We start from the raw sequence: 26563 nt of genomic DNA on the forward strand, positions 1-26563 counted from the left end.
GATGGTAAATAAAAGGTAGTATCCGTTACTGATAAAACTGCAACAAATAAAAGATAGGCTTCAGAATGAATCACCAGGTGGCGTCACACCAGGGGAGACCGTGGTGTGCACCCAGCATTTTGCTGGAACTAGCTGCCAGCAACCGCACACCACCACCCACCGGACCGACGCGTAGCCCGCCTCCGGTCCGGGCCCACCGGAAAAGCGCCCGGGCTCGCCCACCACTGACAATTGGACCACGCGACCCACGTCACCCTCAACCGCAGCCGCGTCCTCCTCAGCGTGGAGCTGGCGTCGCATCAGCGTCGACGTGCCGGGCCCCGCCGCGGTGGAGGCCTCACCACCCGCCCGCCGCCACCTCGGCGTGCCGTGGCCCGCCGCGGCCGGGGACGGGGCCGGTGGCGGGCGCGAGGAAACCACCACCAAGTCCCACCACCCCCGCCCCTCGCGGCCCGCCGACCCGTCCACGGTTACTGACCTGACCTGACCTGACCTGACAACCCCCCCGCGCGAAAGCGACGCGGTCGCCCGCTCGCCGTACGCGCGCACGTTTCGGACGGCCATCCGTGGCTCGGCGGCGGCTGGCGCGCGTCCGGTCACGCTCAGAGGGCGCAGCAGGGGGCGGGCGCGATCGCTTTAGCGCTTTACTCCCCGTACCGCTGCTTCCCCACGCCGAGCGCTGGGGGCCGAGCGCCCCGTCGCCGTCGCACGACGCGACCGCCGCGAAACGCGGCACATCGGCATAAGAATACACGACAGGGGCCTCGCCGTAGCTGTCCGCGGCACGTGGTCCTCTCGGGCACACGACGGCAACTTGCGGTAACCTGTCTTTCCTTTCGGAGCGCCCTGGCTTTGCAACTTGCGAGAGGGTTGATGTTACAGGTGCTACTACCAGTCGAGAGCGAGCGCCGGGCCGCCGGCGCGGCGGGCGAGCGTATCTTCCTTGTAACTTGTGTGCGGCAGGGCGATGCCAGTTTTGGGGCTTGGCTCTGGCTCTTCGGCGGCGAGAAGGCCGCGTCGGCGAGTCATTTTTATTTCGGGAAACTGACAGACCAAGTGCACCTCACGCTCACGGACACCACAGCAGCTGGTTCGTGCCGGGAAACAGACGAGAGGAGATGAGATAAACAAATGCTGATGGCAATCTTGTGCAGATATAAACAAGGCATTGAACAGCATGACCGATGGGCATGATGTTCCCTTGCCAGTTGCCACATTACTTATATATGCATCTCCCATATGGTTGGTATCTTGCGGGCGAAATGGAACCAATAAGCAAAGGAAGTCAAGTGTACTGCAAATTCTCAACGGACCAATTAGATGTCACTGATGTACACACTGCCTTTGGCCGGGACCATGCAAAGAGACTAGATAAGATATCTCTGTCAACAATGCTAAGAAACTTCTGCACCATAAAAAATTATGCACAAAATACAATAGAGTACTACTGCAATATTAATTGGTCGGTGGCTAGCCAATTCCATGCAGATGTTACCGCATGTCCTTGTAAACAAACGTGCATCATCTTTCATCCGTCACCTTTTCTGTTTTTCATTGCCCACTAAAAGATTTGGTATCAAGTCAATTCTCAGGAGGGTTAATACTGAGGCGTCACTGCTGGCGACATGGTTCCTTGGGGAGAAATTGGAGTCCAAGTCGGATCCACGAGGCGCAGCTGCTCACAGGACGCTGCTGCAAACGTTTTCGAGTCGCTCACCACCACCTACCACCCAACTGGCCACTGCCAAAACACAAGCGAAGAACATGAGCTCTCATGAGCATCAGATATGAAAAATTGCATGTGGGAAGCAGCCATTGTATCTGTACCCGATTGTATCTAACTGGGACAAGAGTATCATACAATATTATACTTTGTCTTCTTGGTTTGGTCCTCGCTGCCCAGCACTTGCTACCCCATCTCGTGCTTCTCAAAGATGCCTGCATGATCAACAGGCACAAGCAGTAAGTAAATAGCCAATAGCACTCTGACTCTGAAATCAGACTCACGCATCACTCCAGATGTACTGATCCTACTGTTTCTCTAGTTACTTGTAGCATAGATTAATCTGACCACCAACAAGAATATCAGAACCAATAGGAACGCCATGTGCACTACTATAGTAAATGTGTCCATCCAGAACTTGAAAGGACAATGCTATAGCAAGTCAAATGAGAATATGATTAGCCAGGAAATACTACCAGTAACTGCCAAGTACATTAGTTTAGAAGTAGATTTGAACATCTGTTTGTTCTGTAGTAGTTCGGATAAGTATGGAGAATAGATGATTAAACAAGTTCAACCAGCAAAGATTCTTGGCCGTATCGTCTTAGTTTACCTTATCATCACATACCAACCCCACATGTCCTGTAATAAAACAGACAGATGCGATGCAGGGTTCAGGTGTTTCCTCTTGTCAGGTTGCAAACAAACCCACACAAGAAGCAACAGCTTTGCACTATACAAGCATGCTGCATGCGGGTGCAAGATTTACTAGGGAAGCTCATGGCTCAATCTGAAAGTCAAGGCCAGGCTGCACGACAAATTGGTGCAACATGGCAGATCAGAAAAGAACTCAAATGTGCAGTTCATCACTCCTTTGCCCTGACACCAAGAGGTGCATACGAAGGATATTCTCTTTTGATGCGCTTATATAATGTTAGATAATAATAAGAACCCAAGATCTTTAACATGGTGTTAAAACTTAGCCTCTTTGGTGCATGATTCATGAAAACATGCAGATTGTCAGGCCAATACGTGAAGACACCATTAAACTTCAACAATGCGCAGCTATGAAGAAAAATACAGAATAAAATACAAAAGCCAACTAGTTAGAATGTTTATGACATGAAGTTTCAGAGTCTACAAGGTAGAAATGTCGAATCAAGAAAACTGATATGAAAGGAATGCACTCCCACTGGTTGCTGATGAATTAAGGGAAAATCAATAACAGTCATATACATTTGTGTGAACTAAGAGAACAGATTTATGTCCTTGTGAACACAAACTCATGAACACTACTTCAGCGTGATCTATTGTAAACTTACAATCACCTGTATGTGCAACTGCCAGACTGGAACTACATGGAACCCAGAGGGCTTTGTTCTATTCGATGGATCTACTATGTGAACAACGGGACCTCTGGGTGCACTTTTGGAGACCATCACCTAACCCAGCAGTGATCTTTTCACACATCACATGGAAGAACTGTAAAGAAACTGTTCTTTATGACCATGACAAGTTCCTGATGCTAACCAACAGACTCCCATTATTTACTTAGTATAAGACTGTAGATCACACGTTGAGGTTAGATTGGACCACCAGTATACATATTCTTTCCATGTTTCTTGCACTGCTATAAATCCTTGCTGCTTTGGACCACATAAGCATAGAGTCCTGTGCTTACTAGCCTTTGTGAACCAAGTTTTACATGCTATAGCAGGTCCAGATTCTTTAGAAAAAATGGTTCTACAAGCTAAAGCAGACATATGAGTGTTGGGCAATAAAGCCTTGTGTATCAATGAAAAACAGCAGGCAAATATCCTTCCTACTTCAAAAGATTGTAGTGTTGGTGGTAAGGTTGCAGTGCCTTAACTTTGGAGAATTTTATCTAGATTAATGAATTTGTGTGTGCATGTGCATGTTCCACTAAGGATCCTCCACGAAGGATGGATCATCTTGTGTGCAGATCTATTAATGCGATTAATCATATATCCCTATGGTTGATGGTCCATCGGATGTCTTTGCATGTAAGTCTAGATCTAAGGATGCATGTTACATTTGAGATCTGTTACAACCAACAGGCAATAGTGTGCTAATGAAGTAGGACAGACAATGTGCAGCTCAGCAAATGCATGGTTCTAGTAAAGTTGTCCATTCTGAAAAGTTTTTTACCCACAATTTCACAAGTGATAATGTAGAATTTTTGGAATATGAGTGATAATGTAGAATTATATGCTTAATTACAAAACATGACTTGAGTAGAACCATTGAAGCAATTGTTATTCCCTAAACCAATAACTTCATCAAGTACTAGTTCTAACTGGCAAAACTGCAATTGATGATAATCTGATAACTAGAAACGTGGTTGCACCATTGCTAGAGTTGTGGGTAGATCTGCCAGGATTCCAACCCGGTCTCCGCATCCTGACATAGGGGGCCAATCTAGACTCTGGCCCCTATGATAATCTGATAACTGGCTATTTTCAGTTCATGTATTCACAGAAAGCAACAGATACTATAAATTAAACTTAAAGTCCTCTGCCATCAGAGGCATAAAATACTTGTGTCAGAGTACCAATAACATGTTAGAGCATTGAAATTTGAAACAATATAGCAAACAGGCCATATGTGTTTGGTAGAGCTGGACAAAGAAACACTTAAACAACAACACCTAGTAACAAGGATACCATTGAAATATGGCTGTCATTTTCTTGTAGGGGCATCATGAATTATCTCGTGGTTATCACTTTTATGTTTGGATTACACATTTGTCCAAGATATGGTGAGTTGCCATCCTATTCATCTAGCAGGCGGCAACCATGTCCAAATTGTTTAATGTACTCCAGCTCAATATAGCCAGGTAAAAATGCAGAATGGGCAATTAAAACTGATTGACAAAGCATTGACTCTATAAAGCAACCAGTGCGTGCTAGATCTCAATTCCAAGCAACCTGTGCGCATTAGATCTCAATCCCAAGCAACCAGGGCACATTAGATCTCAATCTCAAGTAACTGGTACACGTAGATCCCAATTTCAGACATAAAAGATGCTACTTGTGAGGTCAGACTGAAATTCAGGCAAAAGTTGCATGAGGAAGCAGGCGAAGTATACATCACTCACACTATCTGCGCAAGTCAATTTTATTTGTCACAAAACAAAGGTTCACGTGAGCAAACTTTAAGCAACCCATACACTTACACATGCAATCTGAGCAATGTACACAAATAATAAGATGCTGAAGTACTCAGAATATATAGATCATATGAAAATTGCAGATAAGCAATGCTAAAGCATATCCAAATAGGCATATCTTCATATGTCATCCCTCAAAAATAGAATCTCCAAATCTCATAATTTTGCCCCAAATTCAACGGACATTGACGACATTCCCTTGTACAGTCAATAGATGGTTTCACGGAACCATCTGTAGAATAGGGTTGTACAGAAACTGGCACTGCACTATACACATAACAACTTCATAGACACCATTGCACAATATTTGTGCAACATTTTCTTCAAATATTGTACATGGACCTACATTGTGCTCGTAAACGTTATCTTGAAAACTTTTTGCATGAACTTGCTATTCCCCCAATACAGAAACCAAGAATTTGCACGAACGAAAGAAATGAAGCAACAGAGAAAGAAACGGCACGGACCTTGGGAGCGAGAAGGGGGACTAGCTACCGGGCGAGGGGCGGCACTGGTCAAAGCGGCGGAGCACCTCGGGGTCGTGCATGGATAGCACGAAGCGCGATAGCGCCTCGAGGTAGAGCGCCGCCTGGTAACCCCCGGCGGCGGCGACGAGCTCCGAAAGAACGCCCCGACGGAGGCGGTTCGCCGCGAGCGCGACGCCCTTGAGCTCCTCCAGGAACGCCTCCACGTCAGCGGTGCCGGCCACCTCGGCGACCACGAAGGCCTTCTGGGCCCGGCGGAGGCGGTCGGAGACGGCGGGGACGGCGGCGCGGATCCGGCGGTCGACGCGGTCGGCGGCGGCGAGGAGGCGCGGCGAGGGCGAGAGCGTGCGGAGGAGCGAGGTGAGGAGGGATGGGTGGACGTCGCCGAGCCACAGGAAGGGGAGCTCGAGCGGGGAGCGCCAGTCCCCCGAGGCGACGACCCGCGCGGGGTCCTGGCGCGCGGCGGCGTCGAGCGCGGACCAGTGCGCCTGGAAGTGGGCCTCGACGGCCGCGGCGGCGGAGGAGAGCGGGTCGTCCCAGGAGCCGGTCGAGGAGGAGAGAGCGCGGCGGAGCAGCGGGAGGAGCGGCGAGCGGAGGGTGGCCAGCCAGGCGGCGAAGAAATCCCGCATCGGTCGCCTGGCGCCCGGGGCCCCGCGGCCCGGAGGCGGGGGCCGCGGCATGCCTGCGATTTCGGCGGGGGGATTGGTGTGGCCCGATTGCGGCGGTTGTTGGTTCGGCGCTTGGAGTCGGCGGCTTGCCGGCGTTGGAGTTGGAGGGAAGGAACGAACGCAGGGAGCGGGCGGACACCGGATGCGGGGGTGGGCGTCGTGGGCTGCGAGCTATCCGAGCCGTGGCAGAAATTCTTGGCCCGGTCCAGTTCTTTTGCGGGTTCTTTGCGTCTTCTTCCTCTTCTTTCTTTGGCTGATGAAAAACAGAGTGAGGCGATAACCGGATGAGAATGAGCTTGCTGTATGCTTGCTCGACGGATTGAGTTTGCCGTGGGCGAGCTAGCTCGATCGTTTTCTGCTGTACCGTTGCTGCCTAGTAGATAATTTTGTATGATTTTAGATAACTATTATTGAATTGAAAAATAATTTAGGACAAATATGGATGGACATACATTTCCGATCGAAGAAATTAAATTTTAGTGCCAACCATTCTTAATTCATAGCCTCCCAATCAAACTTTGTATCATAATTTTTTTGAGAAGTGTACCATAAATTTGATACAACGGATCTTGTATAAGGAACCAATAACTAAACCAGTTCCTTCCTGCTAGGCTGCTGTTCTAGCTTACACGTACGCCAGTCGAAATAAAAGTCATTATAGTCGTCACCATAGCAGCAATCCCCTCAAATCAAAAGATCCAAAAAGCAAAAGATCATGCAACAGTCCAACCACAAAACGCGGCCAAGCCCACGGTCGGGACGTCAACAGAACGGCGCCCGTTCCGGCTCGGGCTGCTTCCGGCCCCGCTTCCGCAACGACCCGCCGCAGCTCGGCCCCGCGTCCGACGACGACGCCGGCCTCCGCTTCCCGCTCTGCGTCTCCGGCGTGGCGGCCGCCTCCCGCCGGCTCACGCGTAGCGCGCGCCTCAGGCCGTGCTCGCTCTCCCCAAGATGCTTCACCTGCGCCAATCAATCAATGCCAACCCGTGTCGTGCAATGTCAGACGGTACTCCTACCGTCCTACGTACGTGACAGTGTGCGACACGTAGACCGGACACGATCAAAGGGTACGCATGGGATCCTGTGGAACAGAGATCACGCACGGTGCTTCTTTACCTTGCAGAAGAGGGAGCAGTAGTCGTGGCCGGAGGGCATCGGCCGCGCGCACGCCGCGCAGGGATTCTCCGCGCTCGCCGAGCGTTTTCTCGCCGTGCGCTCGTTCAGAAACACCACCTCGTGATCACTCACCGTATGCAACTGCATGCACGCACGCTGTAGGTTGGTCAAGACTAGGAAACGATGACGGAGCGCGTGTCGCAGCTCGGTAACGATCGCCAGGTGGTGCGCGCGCGTACACAGTGATCGAGTAGCGTACCTGGATGCCCGCGCAGTCGAACCGCCTGAGGTCGTCGACGCGCACGACGAAGCAGGACGCGTACTTCCAGATCTTCGCAGTTAGTTACATTCCCCCGATCAAAGGTGAAGAAGTTGAGATCGATATGGAAGGAATAAGCCTAGTAACGGCGCGTGTGATCGCGTACCTGGAGGACGTCGTGGGCGGGTTCGTGGGGGAGGCAGTGGCGGCAGAGCGCGGCGGCGCAGTCGACGCAGAAGTGGTTCTTGTCGTTCTTGCGCTCGCCAGGGTGCGCGGCGCACGCGTCGAAGAACTCCTCCGAAAGCAGGCCGCGCAGCCACTGCGGCGCGCCGCGCACGGCCGCCGGCTGCATGGCTCTCCTGTGGTGGTCGATCGGCGCGCCGGGCGGGGGCCGAGGGATCCTGCCGGCTGCTCGCGGGTTCGATCGGTTGGATTAGGGGAGCATGTAGTGCGGCGGCTTCAGCCACGATAGGCTGGATTCAAAGACCGGAAAGCGCGGGGGTTCGGCACCGTCTCTGGGGCTCTGACTCTCGGCGCTGCATGCTCGACTCGGCCCGAGGGGCGCAGTGCCCAGCAGGCAACAAAGCCAAAGCAGCACCGGATTTCGAGCTGTACTGACTGGATCGAAAAGGATCGAATGGGCCGGCAGAGTTCGAGTTGTACTGACTTGTGGATCGAAAAAGGTCGAAAAGGAGTCCGGTCCTTCTGCTCCGCGCACACAATAGGAATCCCGATCGGAAACCACATCCGCATAGAAAAGCCTGCCCATATATCGCCGCGTTTTCCTCTTCTTAATTGATTTGTTCCAGTAACCAGCCAACCACACTTTCCAATCTAGACAAAGCCGCCGAGTACCCGGTATTGCTTCGAGGGTGGCGTCGACGTCCAAGAACTCGCCTGTCCCTCCGGAGCTAGCGATCGGATCCAAACCGCTCATCATCAGATTCAATGGCGGCGAGCAGGAATCGGGCGAGATCATCGACCCCTTCGACGCCGACCTCGCAGAAGCAAGCCTGGAGGCAAGCAGTGTCTAGACTGCGTTCAAGGAGAATGGCTCCTCATGCTCGACGAGGGCACCAAAGAGTGCTTCTTGTTGAGCCTGGCCTCTCTGTGCAAGATCCCGCTGCCTCCTTTGCGGACGACGCGGGAACTCTCCCTGTGCGCCCTCTCTTCTCCGACGATTCCCCCGGATTGCACCATCGTGTTCTCCACGTACAATGACAAGTATCTAGTATATTGCCGGCCTGGTGACGAGAAGTGGCGGCAGCGGAAGTTGCCTGACAAGTTCATGGGTAACATTGTGAGCTCTCGAGGTAGAATGTACGTGCGCTCAATGATGGATACATTCATCGCAATCGATGTATCCATGCCTTCCTCCTACGGCGTCCATATTAAACGGAGCGGCATACCTCACCCGAGCACAATGCGCTGGCGGTCTGAAGAGAGCTTGGTGGAGTCCGATGGCAAAATCTTCCTCCTGCAGTTCTACATCCATGGCTTTCACAACTCAGAAGTTATCGACATGGACATTCACCTCTTGGACACCTCGGCCTATGTTTGGAACAAGGTTGAAAGCATCGGGGATAGGACGATTTTTGCCGGCGACAATTGCTTTGTGTGCTGTCATCTGCAAGTAGAGCTGGGATTCGGCCTGGCTATATCCATCTACTACACAAACACTACCGTGACGATGTTCGACTCTATACAATCCGCCTGCATGATCGAACAATGAGCTGCACCCTTCTGCCCGGTTCTTATGATAACATGTACTGGGTGGTTCCATCAAGGTCAGCAAATTTTATCTTTTTCCCCATTTTTTTTGGTTGCCTTGCGTAGACAAGAATTCATACCTACTAATTTGACAACCCCACATGAATGCAATTGTCTCCAAATGCCAAAGTGCGTTCATTAGGACACGGTCCATGACAACTTTATGACAGTGCAAAGTACGGCAAGAAGATATCGTAGAAACAAAGTGCCAGCTATTTTCCTCAAATTGGACATCACTAAAGCCTTCGACTCCATACAATGGGACTGCCTTCTCCTACTTCTGCGTCATTTGGGATTCCCCACTCGCTGGTGCGATTGGACTGCGGCCATTCTGTCTACTTCTTCCTCACGCGTCCTCCGAACCCACCAATAAAACATGGCCGTGGGTTGAGGCAAGGCGACCCATTATCACCGTTATAGTGATCGATCCACTACAAAGAATCTTGCAATTAGCGACAGATATGAACATCCTTACCAGACTACACGGAAGGGCGCCCTCATGCTATATTTCGATGTACGCGGACGATGCGGCATTATTCATAGCACCAAGAAAAAAGGAAATTGATGCACTAACTAACATCCCCGAAATTTTCGGGGAAGCAACAGGTCTCAAAACAAACTTCCGCAAATCGACTATCGTCCCCATCTGTTGCGAATGCGTGCAATTGAACGTGGTACTGGAAAATCTACCGGCGAGGAGGGGAGCCTTCCCGATCAAATACCTTGGGCTACCACTATCCACACTGCGACTAAAAGCTATAGATTTCCAACCCTTGTTAGACAAGGTCGTGGCCAAGTTAAATAGTTGGAGTGGTAGAAATATGTCGACAGCTGGGAGACTCACTTTGGTCAAATTGGTACTAACTGCTCAGCCTGTTTACTTACTGTCAGCCCTCAAAGCGCCCAAAGAGATACCGAAGATTATCGATGCTAAGCGAAGGAAATTCCTATGGGCGGGGACGGAGCCACTATGCAAAGTGAATTGGATGCGGTCTGCAAGGCCTAGGAGGGGAGGAGGGCTAGGTGTGTTACACCTCGGAAAATTCTCCAGGACCTTGCGGTTACGGTGGCTCTGGTAGGACTGGATGAATGATGGACCTTCCTGGGAGAGCCAGGACATCCCTTGCTCCCAAACGGACCGCAAACTCTTTGCGGCGGCAACCAAGATCACAGTGGGAGATGGCAGCAAGACTTCCTTCTGGGACAGCGGCTGGGTAAGTGGACAAAGGTCAAGGGATATTACACCAAATCTATATCATATCTCCAGAAGGAAGAACAGGACACTATATGATGCAGTCACAAATTGCACGTGGATAAGAGATTTAAACCTTCTTCATCAAGGATTTACCGCCACATATTTCACTGAGTACTACTGACTAGGTTGAGACCAACCGTCTGCACCTTACGCCAGGTATCCTGGACACCATCACATGGAAATTCACGCCGAATGGGAAGTATATATAGCACACAATCGGCATATAGAGTACAATTCATTGGATCCATGACAACTAATCTCGAGAATCTAATCTGGAAAACATGGGCGCCACCAAAGTGCAAATTCTTCAGCTGGTTGGCCGTGCAAGATAGAATTTGGACAGCAGACAGACTCCAGCGTCGGGGATGGACCAGTAACCCAACTTGCACCTTTTGCAGCACGACGCAGGAGATAGGGTATCACCTTTTCGCCGATTGCAGTTTCACACGGCTAATTTGGACGGAAATTAACACATGGACGCAATGCCCTAACGTTGATCCAAGCCGCTGGGATAGGCACGACTCCATACATAATTGGTGGATAGCTACGCTGGCTAGCTCGGTGGCGGGGGGAACAGGGGAAAGGGTTGCGAACCCTCATTATCCTCGTTTTTTGGGAGATCTGGCTAGAGAGAAATTGGAGGGTCTTCCAACACAAAGACAAGACGGTTACCCAGATAACCGACGGCATCAAGAACCAAGCTGCGATGTGGGTCGCTGCGGGAGCTAAACACTTGGGGGACTTTCTCTCAGGTTAGGCATCCGTTTTGTACTAGTTGTCATAACAGAGTTCTGCCTCCCCGTTTTGGGGATGCGAGTGTACAGCTTGTATAGTACGTTTCTATACAGCCCGTTGGGCTTTTCCTCTCTTTTAATATAGCACCAGCTCTTCTGTTGGCTCGTTTAAAAAAAATACCTACTAATTTGTTGTGCCCATTATGCTACGCAGCTTTGAAGAAGAAACACGAGGAATCTTTGACCCTCTTCTCAAGTGAGGTCAGTCCACAATTCCATGTTACCCTCCTGTTTCATACATGATCATGGTAATGTGAAAAGAGCATATATAATAAACAAACTGTTTTTCTACGATGCAGTCAAATATCAAGATCAACAAGCTCACCTTTGATGAAGACGTGGAACAAGTAGCAGCACCATGTCTACTCTACCTATTGATATGGTCGAGGAACTTGTCGCAAGGCTATCCTTTATTGATTACTTGAATGTTCGGGAGGTATGAAAGCGATGGAGTTCAATCAGCAATCCTGCTCAGCACGCAAAGAAATACCCAGCATACCCGGTACTGATGAGCATTATTTGCTCTAGTTCTGCAGGCACGTTCAAACTGTTTGATCCCATCATCGAGAAGGAATACACTCTGAAGAATAGTAGCCTAGTGCCATGTGATGATTACTTTCAAATGCTGCTCTTTGCAAAACATGGATGGGTTCTGGTGCTAAGAGGCAACAAGTACATGTACGCCACAAATCCATTCACAGGAGAGATGCTTGAACTTCCAGAGATGCCATGGCTTGGCCACCAGTTTGATGGCATATCATTCTCCTCTTCACCAAAATCTCCAGATTGCGTAGTGTGCGCCGTCGAGAAAGAGCGGCGTAGCGAGAATATTCTTCTTTATGTGATGGTATGGCATGCCGGTGATGATCACTGGACAAGAGTGAAAATGTATGACCATACTCAGTTCCGCACAGCATATAGCAACCCAGTTTTCTACCGTGACAAATTCTACTGCCTGGGGACTCGGGGGAATCTGGGTGTTTTCAACCCACAGAGCATGAAATGGAGAGTTCTCGACAAGCCAGGCGCTATTCCTGACGATGATCCAATGCCAGGTGATCAATACTGCCATCAATTGGAGTTTAGAGATAATCTAATTGCCACTTCAGACCACACAACGAAGGGCCTGTCGACCTGTACAGGCTCGACATGTCTCAGATGGTTTGGACCAAGGTTGAGAGGTTAGACAACGAAGTGATTTTTTGTTGATAATTGGAACGCGGTCATGATGTCAGCACCACGGGATACTTGTTGCAACAGGATCTACATATCAAAACTGGGAGGATACAATGAAGGCGGAGAGTCCCATAGTAGCGCATCCTATGATTTGAAGTCTCGCAAATATTATCCCAGTTATTTCAACTTGACAGAACGAATGAACTCCATATGGGTCCAGCCAAACTTCAGTCAATGATTATAGGTGTTCTATCATGCTCTCTAGTGAGCCATAGCAGCGATGCAGAGAAGGCAAGAACTCCTTGCAACAAAGCAGTACGGGATTGAATGAGAGCTCGAGCTATATATATCCTGTGCTACATAGAATGTGTGGAGAATGATTGGACGTGCACAACTTGTGTAGCACAAGTTTCGGTTCCTGGCAATAGAAGGGCATGCACAGCAGAAGAGGCCCTCGAGGCCTCAACCCAGCAGTCCGAACTTTTCCCGCACACGATAGAATCGGGAACCATGTTCGCATCCTACTCTGATAAAAAGAAAAACAATTGCCTGCGTGATCCTCTGAAATTGATTTGTTCCAGAAACCGCATTTTCCAAGCCAAATGAGTACCCCCTCCATCACATAAAGAACACAATTTAATTAAGGATTCAAAATTTGTCTAAAAAAATGCTATTGTAGCTTTTGAACCACTTATAGGAGCAGTTAGTCGTGCTCTTTTCTTTAAAGTTCTGCATGCATAGCTTTTTTTTACGAGGTAAAGAGAACTTCTTTAGTACTCAGAAAATGAAGTACATTTCCGAGCAATAATCTGCTCGACACACGCTGGGCGGCGAAACGCCAAACTGCTGAATGCCTCATTCGTCTTGCCAATTATTGTGCGAGGTCATGCGCGGCACCACTACGACGCTCTCTTTTCGTGTGGACAACCTTCCACTCTGTAGTCTAATCCTTTCTATGAATTTAAAATTGATAAAATTAGTGAGCTTACCATAAACAATGGGTTTAAATTTGCTCCACGGTATTCTAGCTATTCATAGAGGCCAAGAATGGTAGCTAGAGTGGTCTTAGTCAGTGGTTCAAAAGCTATCCGTTCATATATGTATGTGACACTATCCGTGCCTGAATTCAATTTTGAAAAGAACAACTATTTGTATTTGTATCCGTATATATTTGTCTTTTTTGGAAACTCCGTATATTTTTGTCAGCATCCGATTTCTGCATGCTCGCTTGTTGGATTCAACATGACCTCAAGTCGTGGGTCCCCACATGCCACCTTGCCACCTTGTATATTCTACCAATGAATTCTGAAAATAACTATATTTGTTCCGTACTTCAGGGCTGCTTCGTTCAATAAGTTCTCCAGGCCTTCGTGTTTCAAATTGAGGCATACGAACGTGCTCACATGTCCTACCGAAAACACTAAACAGTTACTTCCTCTGGAAACTGCAGCCATATTTACATGTGTGCAGACTGGGGTATGGAATTTGAAGACGAAGCAACTAGGTTTTCCATGTGATCAGGTCATCAGCATTGTTGCCGTTAACCTGATGATGGCTGGGAGGCTTTCTTTAGCAACCATTTTGAGTTTACTGACTTCGTATCTGTTAGAAAACAGAAAGTCCCGTATCTGAATGCATGTCATGTGCTTAGCTTAACCTCTGACTGAAACTCCTGATGGTACTTTTTCATCTGAATCCTCTCTTTGTTATGCTACATGAACCCACACCGATGGTCATCAGACTGTAATCTGCTGTACCGAATGTCACAGTGACTAAATTGACTTGTACTCCGCATGTTTTCAGAGCGAGTGAGAGAAGCAAGGCAAGCATCAAAGCAGCCATGCCATTAACCCGGGAGTACACCGCAGTTGTTGAGCCATAAAAGTTCAGGACAGGATCTGCACCGCTGTGTGGGCTGTACTCCGAAAGAGGCCGCCATCATGGTGCTCCAAAACCCTTGGTCCATCCAGGCCGAGCCCGGGGACGAGCTAGCTATCTGCTTGTTGCGGCAGGAGTACACGGAGACATTCCTTCATCAACTGGGAGTGGGAGCAGTGTCTGATAAGTACTCCGGCCGTCCAACTCAAGCAATCATGCTTGCTCCGGTCTCAAAGCAGCGCTCTTTCAGTCTTGCCCTGCTTTGCAAGCCTTGATCTCTTTCTGTTCCTCTGATGCCAAGCAAGAGCTCATGGCCTGTCCCAGGCTCGCAGAACTTTAGCGTCGATTTGAATGGCAAACTAACAGCTCTGGGATGAAATCATCAGTTCACTTTCAGGGCTCAGCGGTTAGGTATAGCAGTTGTTTGCTCATCCACCGGCTTCGTCCTTAAAATTTCCCGTCAGTGGACAAGCGAGTAGATCACAATTATAGTCTCCAATAAATGAGGTCGCTGCAGGTTTGCTGGGAGGGCGCTTGACAGGGAGAGACTATTCAATACCGGAAATCATTTGCGTGTCAGTAGCCAGCTACGAGTAATCAGTTCGACCTGCCATGCAGCAGGGTAAACAAGTTGACATCGACCATGAAGAAGAGTTACTACAACCATGTGATGGGCCGATGAACTCGATAGCCGCTCATGTGCGTAGTTTTTCTAGGGGGGTGTTTGGGAAACACCTGTTAAAGTTTAACACCTATCACATCGGATGTTTGGATGCTAATTAGGAGTACTAAACATAAGCTAATTACAAAACTAATTGCACGGATGGAGTATAATTCGCGAGACGAATCTATTAAGCCTAATTAGTCCATGATTTGACAATGTGGTGCTACAGTAACCATTTGCTAATGATGGATTAATTAATTAGGCTTAATAGATTCGTCTCGCGAATTAGCACAAGGTTCTGCAATTAGTTTTATAATTAGCTCATGTTTAGTCCTCCTAATTAGCATCCAAACATCCGATGTGACACTGTTAAAGTTTAGCACCTCGTATCCAAACAGCCCCTAGGTCAGAAATGCAATGCTAGTTGCAAGGAGAGGGCCGGCCTCTCATGGCCGGCCAGGTGAAGAACAGTGCCGGCAGTTGCTGTAGCTTGGACTTGAAGACCATTCATGGTTCATGTGCTCAACTATTGATGCCTTGTCCTTTTGGATTTAAACAAGTCGCAGCTTCTTCCACTGGAGTTATGTTGCCATGCTTGTCAGTCTAATCTGCCTATGATTCTGTGTCTTCTCTGATTAATATATGCAAGCAAGAAGGTACCATCTGTTGCAAGTAAAATATTGCAGATGCACATTCCGGCAACAATGTGCGGCGAGTGCCGAGTGCATTGTGGTGAAGCAGTAGGGACCACTGCCATCCTATGTACGTCTGCTATACAGTACAAATACATATACCTACTTATACATATTTTTTTTTTGAAACATTGGCAGGTGCACTACCTTGCATTTAAGAGGAATAGAAGTTCTGTTTAGATATTACATAGCGATTACATAATGAACTAGTACACTCATACATCCAGGGGAAAATGATAATCTGTTAGACATTATAAGTGAATTACCTATACACATTAACATACAGTATACAAATAAACAAGAATTGACAGTTGAAATGCTCCTATATTCCACGGGTCCCCAGCTCATGGAACAAAGCGCGGCTCCCAGCAGACCAGCACTGTCAAGACTGGGGAATGGGATGAACTGGTTCAAACTCGAGTCATGGCACCTTGAGTTCGCCACTCATTCGGGTTGCCTGCCTTTTGAGGCCTTTAGAAGTTTGAGCTTTCCGAGCGCTTTTGTGCAGCTGCGCTTTATACGCGGATTCCCTTTACTTGGGCAGATTCAGTTGGACTAGAAAGCGAGAGCGAGCTATCTGAAAGAGAAATCTTTGTTTGAGGACTATACTGGCCGGAGATTCGAAGAATGTATGGATGGATTCAAACTTTGGACTGGCCTGAAAAGTGTATGTACGGTCTGAAAACTGAAAATGCTCGATGATATCCTAGCAAGTTTCATATTTTATTAGACAGCTTTTGCACATCTAAGAAATACTTCATTTCTCTGCCTGGAAAAACGATGCTCTCTTTTGCGGGAAATGCTCTGTTTTCAGGGAAGTGTTGGTCATGCATACTTGATACTTCCCGCTCTACAAACATGGAGCATACTGAAAACGCTTGCAGCGAGGGCTTTAGCTTGGGGACAGAAATAAAGATGACTGCGAGCTGCTAACTAAACCCATCCCAGTGCACGAGCCTTGTACTCCAGTCAACCTAGAGAACATTTTTGGGGACGCAAAAAGCGCCGGCTCATCATCGCCAGCCCACAAAGAAAGCTACGCCGGTGATGATGCGTGATAACAGAACGTATATGAGGCAACAACTGCACATAAAGTACTAATATATCTGTATCTTTTTAATCCATGGAAAAACGAGAAGATAATGGAGTACTCCTACTTGTGTAGTAGCTGGTACGTGTACCTTTGAAGGAAAGGCGACGAATTAAAGTTTGAGCAATAAGCATGCGGAGCATACACTACTCATTATTCAATTCGACGGATCGATCGGTTCGGCAGTCTGCACTGCAACCGTGAGAAGAAAAAAGAATTGTTTTGAACCCGGCAAAGACGATCTGTTTCTGAAAGAGAAAGACAGCTACCTGACAATACGCGAGCCTGACAAATCTTATCTATTTCAATACTTCCATGGACAGTACGAATACGCGTACACCATTTCGAGAGCAAGATCCGTAGCAGCAGCGGAGTACACCCACATGGCATTATTCTGAGACTACTCGGCCCTGAAACCGCTGCCCACAGATCGTCAAAATCTCGCTTCCAGGTATGCAGGTTGCTACCCTCCATCTTCTGAATTCGACCCGTGTACTGCACTCCTGCTCCCAAGGCGTGGCGCGACGCTGCAAGCTGCTGCAGCCTCCATGCATGCAATACAGCAGAAGCTCACATGATGAACAGAAGGCGACGCGCCCGAAATGAAGGCAAGCGAGCAGTGCCGAATCCAAACCCGAAGGCTTCCTCTTTTATGGCCCTTAAACGCGGCTGTCTATTCCTTTTGTCTTTCGCTCGCTCCGGCCGGGGGGCCGGGGGCGAGGGCGAACGGCCTCAAAAGCCTTCCCCGCCCGCAGGCCGCATCGAACGCGACAACCCCAGGGAATAAACTACGAGCGGCGCCACCACGCTCGCACGGGCACAGTGCCCTCGCAGCTCGCGGGCTCCCGGAACGCGCCCGCACAGGACCTCGATCAGGACATGCGCGGCCACTGTGCGCGCCTTCAACTCGCAGCAACTGCAAGCGGCACAGTGTTTGCAATTGCGCGGCTGCGAGCGAGGCACGGGCACGCCGGGAGTGACCAGCGAGATGAGTAATGGCGAAGGCTAACGATCGAGGGCGGTGACTGGACGGAAGCAACTGAGATTACCACAACCACAAGTGACAGAAAAAAAAATTAGCAGCAGGGTTAATGGACATTGATGGTTTTTGTCTTTTTTACAGCCTGTAGATGATGAGGAAGCACGGGAGCACGGCGTGGCGGTCGAACACCACCAGCTCGCCGCCCTTGCCCACCCGGACGGAGTCGAAGTGCTCCTTGGGCTTGGAACCCGCCCCGGCCTCCGCCACGCGGCCCGCGATGACCCTGCACAGGAACATGGCCCGCCGCCCGGTCGCGGGACCGCGGCCGCCGGCGGCGTGCGCGCCGCCGCTGCCGTCGAAGGTCCGGATGCGCGGGGCGTCCTCGCCACCGCCGCCGCCGCTCGGTGTGGAGGCGGAGGGCGACGAGCCGTACGGCGGCGCAGGGGAGAAGCGCATCATCTCGTTCCCGTCCGCGGCGCTGCGCGCGGCCCCTCCGGCCCGGGCGCGCACCGCGGCGCGGTAGTCCTCGAAGCGCGTCACGGCGCGCGCCGGGTTGTGCACGCGGAACAGCATCTCCACCACGCCCGGGAACGCGCCGCTGCCGCTGCCGCTACTGCTGGTGGTGGGCGCTCCCGGCTGAGGCGGCGGCAGCGGCTGCGGAACTGGGACCGGAAGCGGAGACCACGAGGAGAGGAAGATGATCTCCACCACCTGCCGCGACGAGTGCCCCGCGGGGAGCTCGGTCAGCGCCGGGACCGGGCCGAGAGGACCCGGGGGCGGCGACGGCGGCACCACCACGGAGGCCGGCTTCGGCTTGGTCTTCTTGCCCGGCTCGGGACTCGGCTTCGACGACCCCGGCTTCGGCCTCGGCCTGCCGGCGGGCTTCGACGGGGCGACGTGGCTGAGGGCGTCCCCGGAGCTCCCGCACCCAGCGCGCGGGAGGAGCGGGTGGTGGAGCTTCTTGGGCGCCACCGCGACCCTGGCGGCCACGTCGTCGGCCGCCATGGACTTGCAGTGGAGTGACCGGACCCAGCTCCCCGCCGCCGTCGCGCGGCGGCGTGGCAGGGGAGGCTTCTCCGGCATAAGGCGCTGAGCCTGAGACGCAGCGCGGTCGTTGTGGTTGACGGCTGTGCGGCGCTGGGCGGTGTAGCAGCTAGCTAGTAGAAGGCTAGGACACGTTCGTATATATGGTTAAGCAAAGCGTTTACTACGCTAGCGCTGTGTTAAGTCATGCTCGGCAGCCTGTACACTGCCTTGGGTGGTCAGCTAATATAGGGCTGTGGCCTGTGGACTGTGGCTGCAGCCTGCTTATCCTGGCAACTGGCCAGGTAGCGCAGCTGTCAGTGTTAGAGCTGCTCAGACATCTCGCTTGATCAGAGAGGAAAATTACTATTTACAGCCAGTACAATGCATGGTGTCCTAGGATATACGGTGGCTACACTAGCTAGTAGGCTTTGGATAGTACTTATACCACTGTAGGGATCGTCGTCCATAGGCTTGTGACTTCTGCCACTGCAGTATCGACTGTTGAACGTTTTAAAAAGACTGGAGGGGATCTCTTCAGACTTGACTGCTTCAGTAATGTTTGCTTGCAAAGCATTCTTGGTAACAAGGGCTGCAAAGCATTCTTGGTAACAAGGGCTGCTCTGCATGCTAGATGTGAAGCCAGAAAAAAAACAACGCAAATTTAAGCTCGTAATCAATTCGTATGTACTGTCCTTGGGTTTGCAAATGGAATGGAAACGGTACAAACGTTTCTGTCTTCAAATATGAGGCGGCAATTTAAATTACGCCTAAAAACACTTGTACAGTTACGCTTGTCATGGCAATAGCTAGCTTTTCACTCTAGTAGCTCACATGCCTTTGCATGTTTCACCTTTCAACTATCCTCCAAAGCCACATGTCATGCGCTCATGGCATTGACACTAGCCTGATATATCAAAACCAAAGCAAGCATTATTGGCACGGAATGACGCATGATCGTCCTATACTAGTACTAGCCACTAAAAATTACGCTCTCCTCCCCTCTCGTGAGATTCCATTCCATTCCATTCCACCCGGCCGCGATCGAGCTCACGCCATGCGCGCATGTACCCGCCGAGAAGCGAGAGCCAAAGGTTAGGGAAGGAAGGAGGCGGCCACGGAAGCGGCATGCGAAGCGCGGCGGCGTCCAGTCCAATCGCGCAACTGTTGTGCACGTCATCGACGATCGGGCATGACGGCGCGCGCACCCGCGCTCGCGGTACCGGACGGATCCGCGCACCAGAGGGCAAGCGGTTTGTCCCTTCCTCGCCCATGACGTCGCCGCGCGCGCTCGGGTCCAGCCCAGGCGCGGCGCGGCCGTCGAGCCGCGAGGCCATTGCAATCATCTGGGAACGCTTGATGGGCCGCTCGCACGTCGTCGTCGTCGTCTGCTGTTGTCGCGGTCGACCGATATCATATCGCGCGTCGTTTCCCTCGTCCCTTCTCTCACGCACGACGCGTGCTCGCGACGATCCAAAGTTTGTTCCCGTTTCGTTTTGTTTTGTTTTCGGCGGCTTAGGTGAGGCAGGGGCTCGACCGGCTGCCTCTTCTACGGAGCAGTTGTGTGTGGTTCGGCAGGTTAGGCTGGAATTTGGTTTGGAGCTTACGATTTCGGGACTAGAATGTGCGTGCCGCATACGAATTGAACCAGCAGGTTGGATGTAGACCGTACGTCCAGGGTCTAGCACTAAGCTAACAGCCGGTCGAGCTAATTCTAAATGCCGGCCTAGTGGCGTCAATGATCATCGCTAATTTGGAGCCTGCATTAACTTTTGTTTCTTGCGCGGACTGTACACTTAGCCAATAGTCCAATACGTAGGCAATAGCTCGCTATCCAGATTACCTGCCGCCGAGACCTAACACTAAAAACAGGAGAGGAAGTGCAGTACGTGGTGCTCTATGCTCCTCAAGAATGCGGATGGAACTACGGTTAATTGGCATGCTTGTCAACAAAGGAACAGCCTCGTTCACTGAAGAAAGTACGCGTGACACACACGGTGCCTGGCTTAGATTCGTATTTGAACTAAAGGCCGGAAGGTATGGTGCCAAAAGTAACCTTTCCTGTCCTCGCGCGCAGAGGATATCTCACTACCGCTGCTGCGGCTTTCGACACATCCGCACCAGTTTGTGTGTCACAGGATCATGCGTGCGCTTTCTGTCGATTCAATTTGATTTGATCCCACGAGGTGAAAAAAAGGTTTAAAATAGTAGCAACGCTACGCTACGTCGCTACAATTTGAATTGTTTCCGTCAGCTGGTGAAACCGTGAAAGTGAAACTGATTGCAACGTGGGGGGACAACGGGACCGCGTTCAGCAAACTTAAATGCTTCAGATGGTACTGCAGCTGCAGCAGTACGTTGTGAGTTTAAATTTGAAATTCAAGTCAATCAGCACAATCAACGGGATCTCACGAGCAGCGGAATGGAAGGCACAAACTTGGCATTGCATTGGAATCCGGAACAAGTTCGAGGTGGGTTTGAATGGAGCGGTGGGAGTTCGAGGCATCGTTACCACACGGCCCAGCACTTTGCTCGCTCACAAGTCACGCCTGCCGCCCATGCGCGTGCGCCACCGTGCCCCAGAAGGCCCATGCGCGAGGCCATGCCCATGTCACAGGAGGCGGCCTGCCGCGCCCATGCGCCATGCGCGCCAAAACTTGCTGGACCTATGGATCCGGCGGCCTCGTCCGGTCGTCCTGGGCTCCTGGCTCTGCACCCTGCAGTCAGGGTTGGCTGGCCGTTTCTTGCTGTCTTGCTGAGTGCTGAGAATCCTCTGCTCTGCTATCCTGTACCACCATTTTGCCCCGGATCTTTATGATGCAAAATAGCAGGAAACTTTGGTCAACTTGGTCGCTGCTCCTCTGAACTCATCCAGGCCACGGGGCTACGTGATTTTGAGACAAGGGCCGAACAGGTAATAGTAAATGGTACATAAAAAAACTTGCACATACGAAGAGATTCGGGTTTACCTCCTCCTCCAATCACAGAATATAAAACTGTTTAGGATACTGACACCCCATCCATCTATAAGGTGAAAATTGCACGTAATTTTTTTGAATATATAATTCAAATATCATCGATCTTAGTCAATCTATTTAATTGTGTTACATCTAAAGTCAAAGCGGAAAAGTTGCCTGATTTGAAATTCTACACCGCTTGTAACTTAATCTTGAAATACCTAAACCCGATATTCCTGATAACTATATCAGGTACACTGTTGAGAAATCCGAATTTAATTCGGAAAATTCGGGTATTCAACTTAGATATCCGAATTCCCGAACTATACTTAAAGCTATTGGATTACGCACTAAGTAGATTATAAATGTAGCGAAATTTATTAATTTGATTCGTCATTTGCTTATTGTTTGATCCATACGTTGGTATGTGACATTGACGGTGGTCAAGCACCGAGAGCGGGGATCCGATGGGACCCCTTTTAGAGATCCGACCTGGGGTTAGTTCGTGCGCAGGGATTCAAGAAGCGTTGGGGGAGTTAGTGTGTGATTATGTTCAGAGAGGGTTTTTAGACAAGTTCAGGCTGATCGGAAGCGTAGTACCCTACGTCCTGTGTGTGATGTTGCTTATAGTTGTCTATCTGTACGAGAGCCAGCCTTTTATAGGTCAAGCCCACGAGACGGGATGAGGCGAGCCTCGCTCTCCAATCCTTCCCTTTACACTGTGTGCGTGAACGTGGCCGCCCAATGGCCGTCCTCCTTGATATAGTTCGTCTGACACGCCATCCATTTGCCCTGACGCTTCCTTGCCTTGGTACACACGACGCTTGTCAGTGTTTTATACTTGGTAACCTTTTGAGGGTATCCTGAGGTAGTAGATTGGTTGGTGAGGAATCGTCGGACCTGTAATTTGAAGGTAAAAGCGAGGACACAAAATACGGATTTATAAAGGTTCGGACCACCAGAGTAGCGTAATACCCTACGTCCTATTTTGGGTGTTGTATATTGCGCCCTGCGTTTGGGTGTTGTGCAACTTGATTGTTGGCTATTGATGATGGTTTTGAGCTGTCGATCTAGGTACCCCTGCCCTCCTTTATATATTCCAGGAGGCATGATTATTAGTCAGTTACAAGGAGGAATCCTAGTAGGATTACATGGTATAAGTCCTAGTAGGATTACAGAGGAATCATAGTAGGAGTCTGTCTTCATCCTTCCTTGCGGGTACTGAGGATCTATCCTCGACAAGCCCCTGAGCACTTCATAGTCGAGTGTAGCAGCCTTTGAGTACTTTTTAGATCCTCGCCGAGTAGTTTTGATGCTCTTGTAGTACTTTGTCTAACTGAATCTTCAAAGTTTCTCAAAGCTGCCATGAGGTTATGGTGTGCTCAAGCCCTTGATCGTCTTGATTTTGTAATCTTCATCTTTGGAATGTGATATGGAGGGTGGCTGAAGTCACACTCCATATGGAGTAGCCCCCGAGGCTTAGGTTGATCGAAGAATCAGGCTGAGGATCAATAAAATCTTGAATCTTTTTCTTTCATCTTGAAAAAATCAACTATTGGGTGTAGCTTATCAGCCCCCGAGCCTTTAATTAATCAATTCGAGGGTCTTTAGTTTTCATGCAAGTCATCATCCGAGTTGTATTGCGGTGTCCAGCCTCTGAGCTTATGCGCCAGGTGAACTGTAGAAGCCACATCAAGTAGTTATTTCGCGCTTAACCCCTAAGCTTGGAAACTAGCGGAGCCATTATAAGTACGCTTAGCGTTCTGGAAAGTTGTCGCCGAAACTTAACCGGAAAAAAGAAATGCATACATTATGTAGCATATTTGTAGAATTTGGAACTACTGAAATTTATTCAGTGATGAATATAATGCTCTTATTTCGACCATATTTCTCCCGAGTAGTTAGCATATTACGTTTAGACTCTTAGTCCCTGTTTAGTCATTGCCACTGCGTGTGAGATCTTTATCTCGTGCTACGGAGATCTTTATCTCGCGTCCTAGCATTTAGGCATGACAGAAGATCTGAGGCTATCACGAATTAAAGCGTGTTCTGCTCAAGGATATTAGTGACCGCTAAGAGAAGGCATTTAAAATAAGTAGTTGGCATTGCGACAAAAAGAGAGCGTGATTGCGCTTAAAGTAGTCGTTTAGACTTTTTTGCCTTTTGGCGAGAAGAGCGTGTGTTGCCACGCATAGGATTTGTGCCTCCTTAGGGCGAGCCTCCAGCACTCAGTGCACTAAACTTCATGGCAGAGCTTCCTAATTCGGTGTACAAAGTTTGTGGTGGAGCTTACGGAACTCGGTGCACCAAACCCATGGCGTTAGCCTCCGTAATTCGGTGTACGAAGCCCATGGCTGTCGGTCAACATGCCCCGGAATAATTGGCAAAGTATAGCTCTGGAGGGTAATTCTCGTTGAGAGGCTTACACAAATAAGTAGTAGGCGTGTTGCCTTGCATGCGGAAAACAAGCTGGAAATTTTATATAAAATAATTAAAAAATTGACTTAGCTTGATTCGTGGACGATTGTCGATGAAGCCGTGTCGATTGTTGATGATGTCAACTAGTTGGAGTGAATTCCGACTAGTTCTTGATCACGTGAAACTCGCCTTTGCTCGCTCACGAGTCACGAGTCACGCCTGCCACCCATGCGCATGCGCCACCGTGCCCCAGAAGGCCGATGCGCGAGGCCATGTCACAGGAGGCGGCCTGCTGCACCCAGGCGCCATGGGTGCCAACTTGCTGGACCTCTGGATCCGACGGTCTCGTCTAGTTGTCCGGGTCCTGTTTGGAACCGCGGCAAGGAGAAGTGCTTTTCAGATAAACTATATAAATATCGCTTATTTGAGAAGCGGGTCTGAATCAACTTCTGCATTTTAGTAAAATGAGAGGTGGTGGGGAGAAGTGTGGCCAAAAAGAGCTTAAAAAAACATGCTGTTTGGCTTCTAGTTTCAGCTGAATTTGGCCATAAGCTGGATTTAAGCTGTTTAGCTTCTAGTTTTAGCTGAATTTGACCATAAACTGAATTTAAGCCGTTCCAAACTGGTCCTGGGCGCCTGGCTCTTTACACCGGGTTGGCCGTTTCTTGCTGGCTTGCTGACAATCCTCTGCTCTGCTATCCCATTTTGCCCCGGATCTTTATAATGCAAAATGACAGGAAACGTTGGTCAACTTGGTCGCTGCTCCTCTGAACTCATCCAGGCCGCGGGGCTACATGATTTTGGGACAAGGGCCGAACTAAAATGGTACATGAAATTTTTTTTTGCAAACACGAAGAGATTCGGGTTTACCTCCTCATCATATCACAAAATATAAAATTGTCTAGGATACCGTCACGCCATCTAGATAAGGTGAAACTTGCACGTAATTTTTTAATAAATGTTATCGAAGTACTTCATGATAATTCAAATATCATCGATCTTAGTCAATCTATTCAATTTTGTTATAATCTACAGCTAAAGCTGAAAAGTTTGCCTGATTTGAATGAAATTCTAAAACACTTGTAATTGTCACCGGAGGAAAAAGTGGAAAACTGCAAATATTTTGGGCCCAAACATCTGAATGAAAAAGGTCCTATTTCTTTGGAGTGAACAGAGAAGGCCCATAGAGCAAACGCACCGAAAACAGATCATTGATTCGGATCGGGACACGCCCCTTGGCCAATCCCGATCCCACGCTTCCCCAATCAGGCAATCACCCCTGCCGGCGCGCATGGCCCCCCCAGCCCCCCCAACGACCTCGCCGTCGGCGCCGGCGAGGCCCGCACTCCTGGGCAGCGTTGCGGGGCTTGACGCGGCCGTGTCCCTCCGCCTACACGCGCTCTTCCTCCCGGTGCCGCGCCTCCTCCTCAAGGCGCTCGAGGTCGCCGGCGACGGCCGCATCTGGCTCCCCGTCCCCATCTCCCTGCTCCTCCTCTCGGCCTCCCCCGCGAACGCGTCCGGGGCGGTCTCCCCGCTCCTGGTCGGCCTCGTCGCGGGCCTTGTCATCGACCTCGCCCTCGTCGGCCTCGTCAAGGTCGTCGTCCGCCGCCCGCGCCCGGCGTACAACGCCAAGGACATGTACGTCGCCGTCGCCGCCGACCACTGGTCCTTCCCCAGCGGACACTCCTCCCGCGCCTTCCTCGTCGCGGCCTTCCTCGCCGCCGGCGGCTTCCAGCCCCGTGAGGCGCTCTTCCTCTGGGCCGCCGCGACGTCGGCGTCCAGGGTGCTCCTTGGCCGGCACTACGTCCTCGACATCGTCGCGGGGGCTCTCCTCGGCGTGTTCGAGGCTTGGCTCAGCAACTTACTCTTGAGATTCATGTGCGCTCAAAGCACATTTCTGGTGTGCTAACCTAACCTGCTAACCATTGTCCTCATACGATTAATTGCACTGCGATGGTATTGGCATTGTTGTTGTTGCGAGGTTGCAATTTTGGGAAGCAATTCAAGTTTGCTGAGCGGGCATGTTGTTTCTTGAACAAACTTGAGCACGAGAAAGACTGAAAGAGGAATGAATTTGGTTGATGCAATTGACATCATGGAGTTTGTTACATATATGCAAATTCTTCACTCATGGACTAACAACTGGCTGTTTTTTTGGCAATCTTATTATGAGCAATTACTGTGATAAATTCGTTTCTACTACTTCCAGGTGCTTTGGCTACAAACGTGGCTAGGCTGTTTTAATGTTTCATAAACTGATTGCTCTGCATTGGATACTTGCTAGTATATTTATGTGTACTGGTTAGGTGTCATGTCTTAGATGCTATGCGTAATTGCATTTGGATACCAAGAAAAATGATTACTGCCAGATACCTGATGTTAATTTGATTTTGCCATTGTCAATCTAGCAATATTCATGTTTA

At 49.9% G+C, this 26563-nt stretch overlaps 4 protein-coding genes across 5 annotated transcripts; 1 reads left to right on the forward strand and 3 right to left on the reverse strand.

The window, feature by feature from the left end:
• Positions 1–1265: 1265 nt before the first annotated feature.
• Positions 1266–6344, reverse strand: LOC101761136 (protein INAPERTURATE POLLEN1). 2 transcript variants are annotated; one of them, XM_004953315.3, is made up of 3 exons: positions 5381–6344; positions 1862–1938; positions 1266–1741 (listed from the first exon to the last, which is right to left on the reverse strand). In XM_004953315.3, exon 1 carries the CDS (start codon positions 6076–6078, stop codon positions 5401–5403), a length of 678 nt encoding a protein of 225 aa, XP_004953372.1. In that variant the 5' UTR covers positions 6079–6344; the 3' UTR covers positions 1266–1741; positions 1862–1938; positions 5381–5400. The 2 variants fall into 2 exon arrangements, with proteins under 2 accessions (XP_004953372.1, XP_004953371.1); XM_004953314.3 differs by having other exon boundaries at positions 1828–1938.
• Positions 6345–6828: 484 nt separating this feature from the next.
• LOC101784906 lies at positions 6829–7793 on the reverse strand. Its single transcript, XM_012845452.1, has 4 exons — positions 7608–7793; positions 7442–7513; positions 7183–7323; positions 6829–7026 (listed from the first exon to the last, which is right to left on the reverse strand). Exons 1-4 carry the CDS (start codon positions 7791–7793, stop codon positions 6829–6831), a joined length of 597 nt encoding a protein of 198 aa, XP_012700906.1.
• Positions 7794–17877: 10084 nt separating this feature from the next.
• LOC101785294 (translation initiation factor IF-2-like) lies at positions 17878–18825 on the reverse strand. The gene has a single exon (XM_004955067.1). It carries the CDS (start codon positions 18823–18825, stop codon positions 17878–17880), a length of 948 nt encoding a protein of 315 aa, XP_004955124.1.
• Positions 18826–25213: 6388 nt separating this feature from the next.
• Positions 25214–26528, forward strand: LOC101761794 (probable lipid phosphate phosphatase beta). Its single transcript, XM_004953316.4, has one exon. The coding sequence runs from the start codon at positions 25282–25284 to the stop codon at positions 26047–26049; it is 768 nt and encodes a 255-aa protein (XP_004953373.1). The 5' UTR covers positions 25214–25281; the 3' UTR covers positions 26050–26528.
• The last annotated feature ends 35 nt before the right edge of the window (positions 26529–26563 follow it).

The sequence above is a fragment of the Setaria italica genome, chromosome I (assembly GCF_000263155.2).
Source record: "Setaria italica strain Yugu1 chromosome I, Setaria_italica_v2.0, whole genome shotgun sequence".
Lineage (NCBI taxonomy): Eukaryota > Viridiplantae > Streptophyta > Magnoliopsida > Poales > Poaceae > Setaria > Setaria italica.

What these genes read in the sequence shown, in the direction of transcription:
- LOC101761136 (XM_004953315.3), bottom strand. Translation starts at nt 6,078, where the DNA reads ATGCCGCGGCCCCCGCCTCCGGGCCGCGGGGCCCCGGGCGCCAGGCGA.
- LOC101784906 (XM_012845452.1), bottom strand. Translation starts at nt 7,793, where the DNA reads ATGCAGCCGGCGGCCGTGCGCGGCGCGCCGCAGTGGCTGCGCGGCCTG. An exon ending in TCGACTGCGCGGGCATCCAG is followed by an intron (nt 7,324 to 7,441) that starts GTACGCTACTCG and finishes GCGTGCATGCAG; the next exon opens with TTGCATACGGTGAGTGATCA. An exon ending in ACTGCTCCCTCTTCTGCAAG is followed by an intron (nt 7,027 to 7,182) that starts GTAAAGAAGCAC and finishes TGATTGGCGCAG; the next exon opens with GTGAAGCATCTTGGGGAGAG.
- LOC101785294 (XM_004955067.1), bottom strand. Translation starts at nt 18,825, where the DNA reads ATGCCGGAGAAGCCTCCCCTGCCACGCCGCCGCGCGACGGCGGCGGGG.
- LOC101761794 (XM_004953316.4), top strand. Translation starts at nt 25,282, where the DNA reads ATGAAAAAGGTCCTATTTCTTTGGAGTGAACAGAGAAGGCCCATAGAG.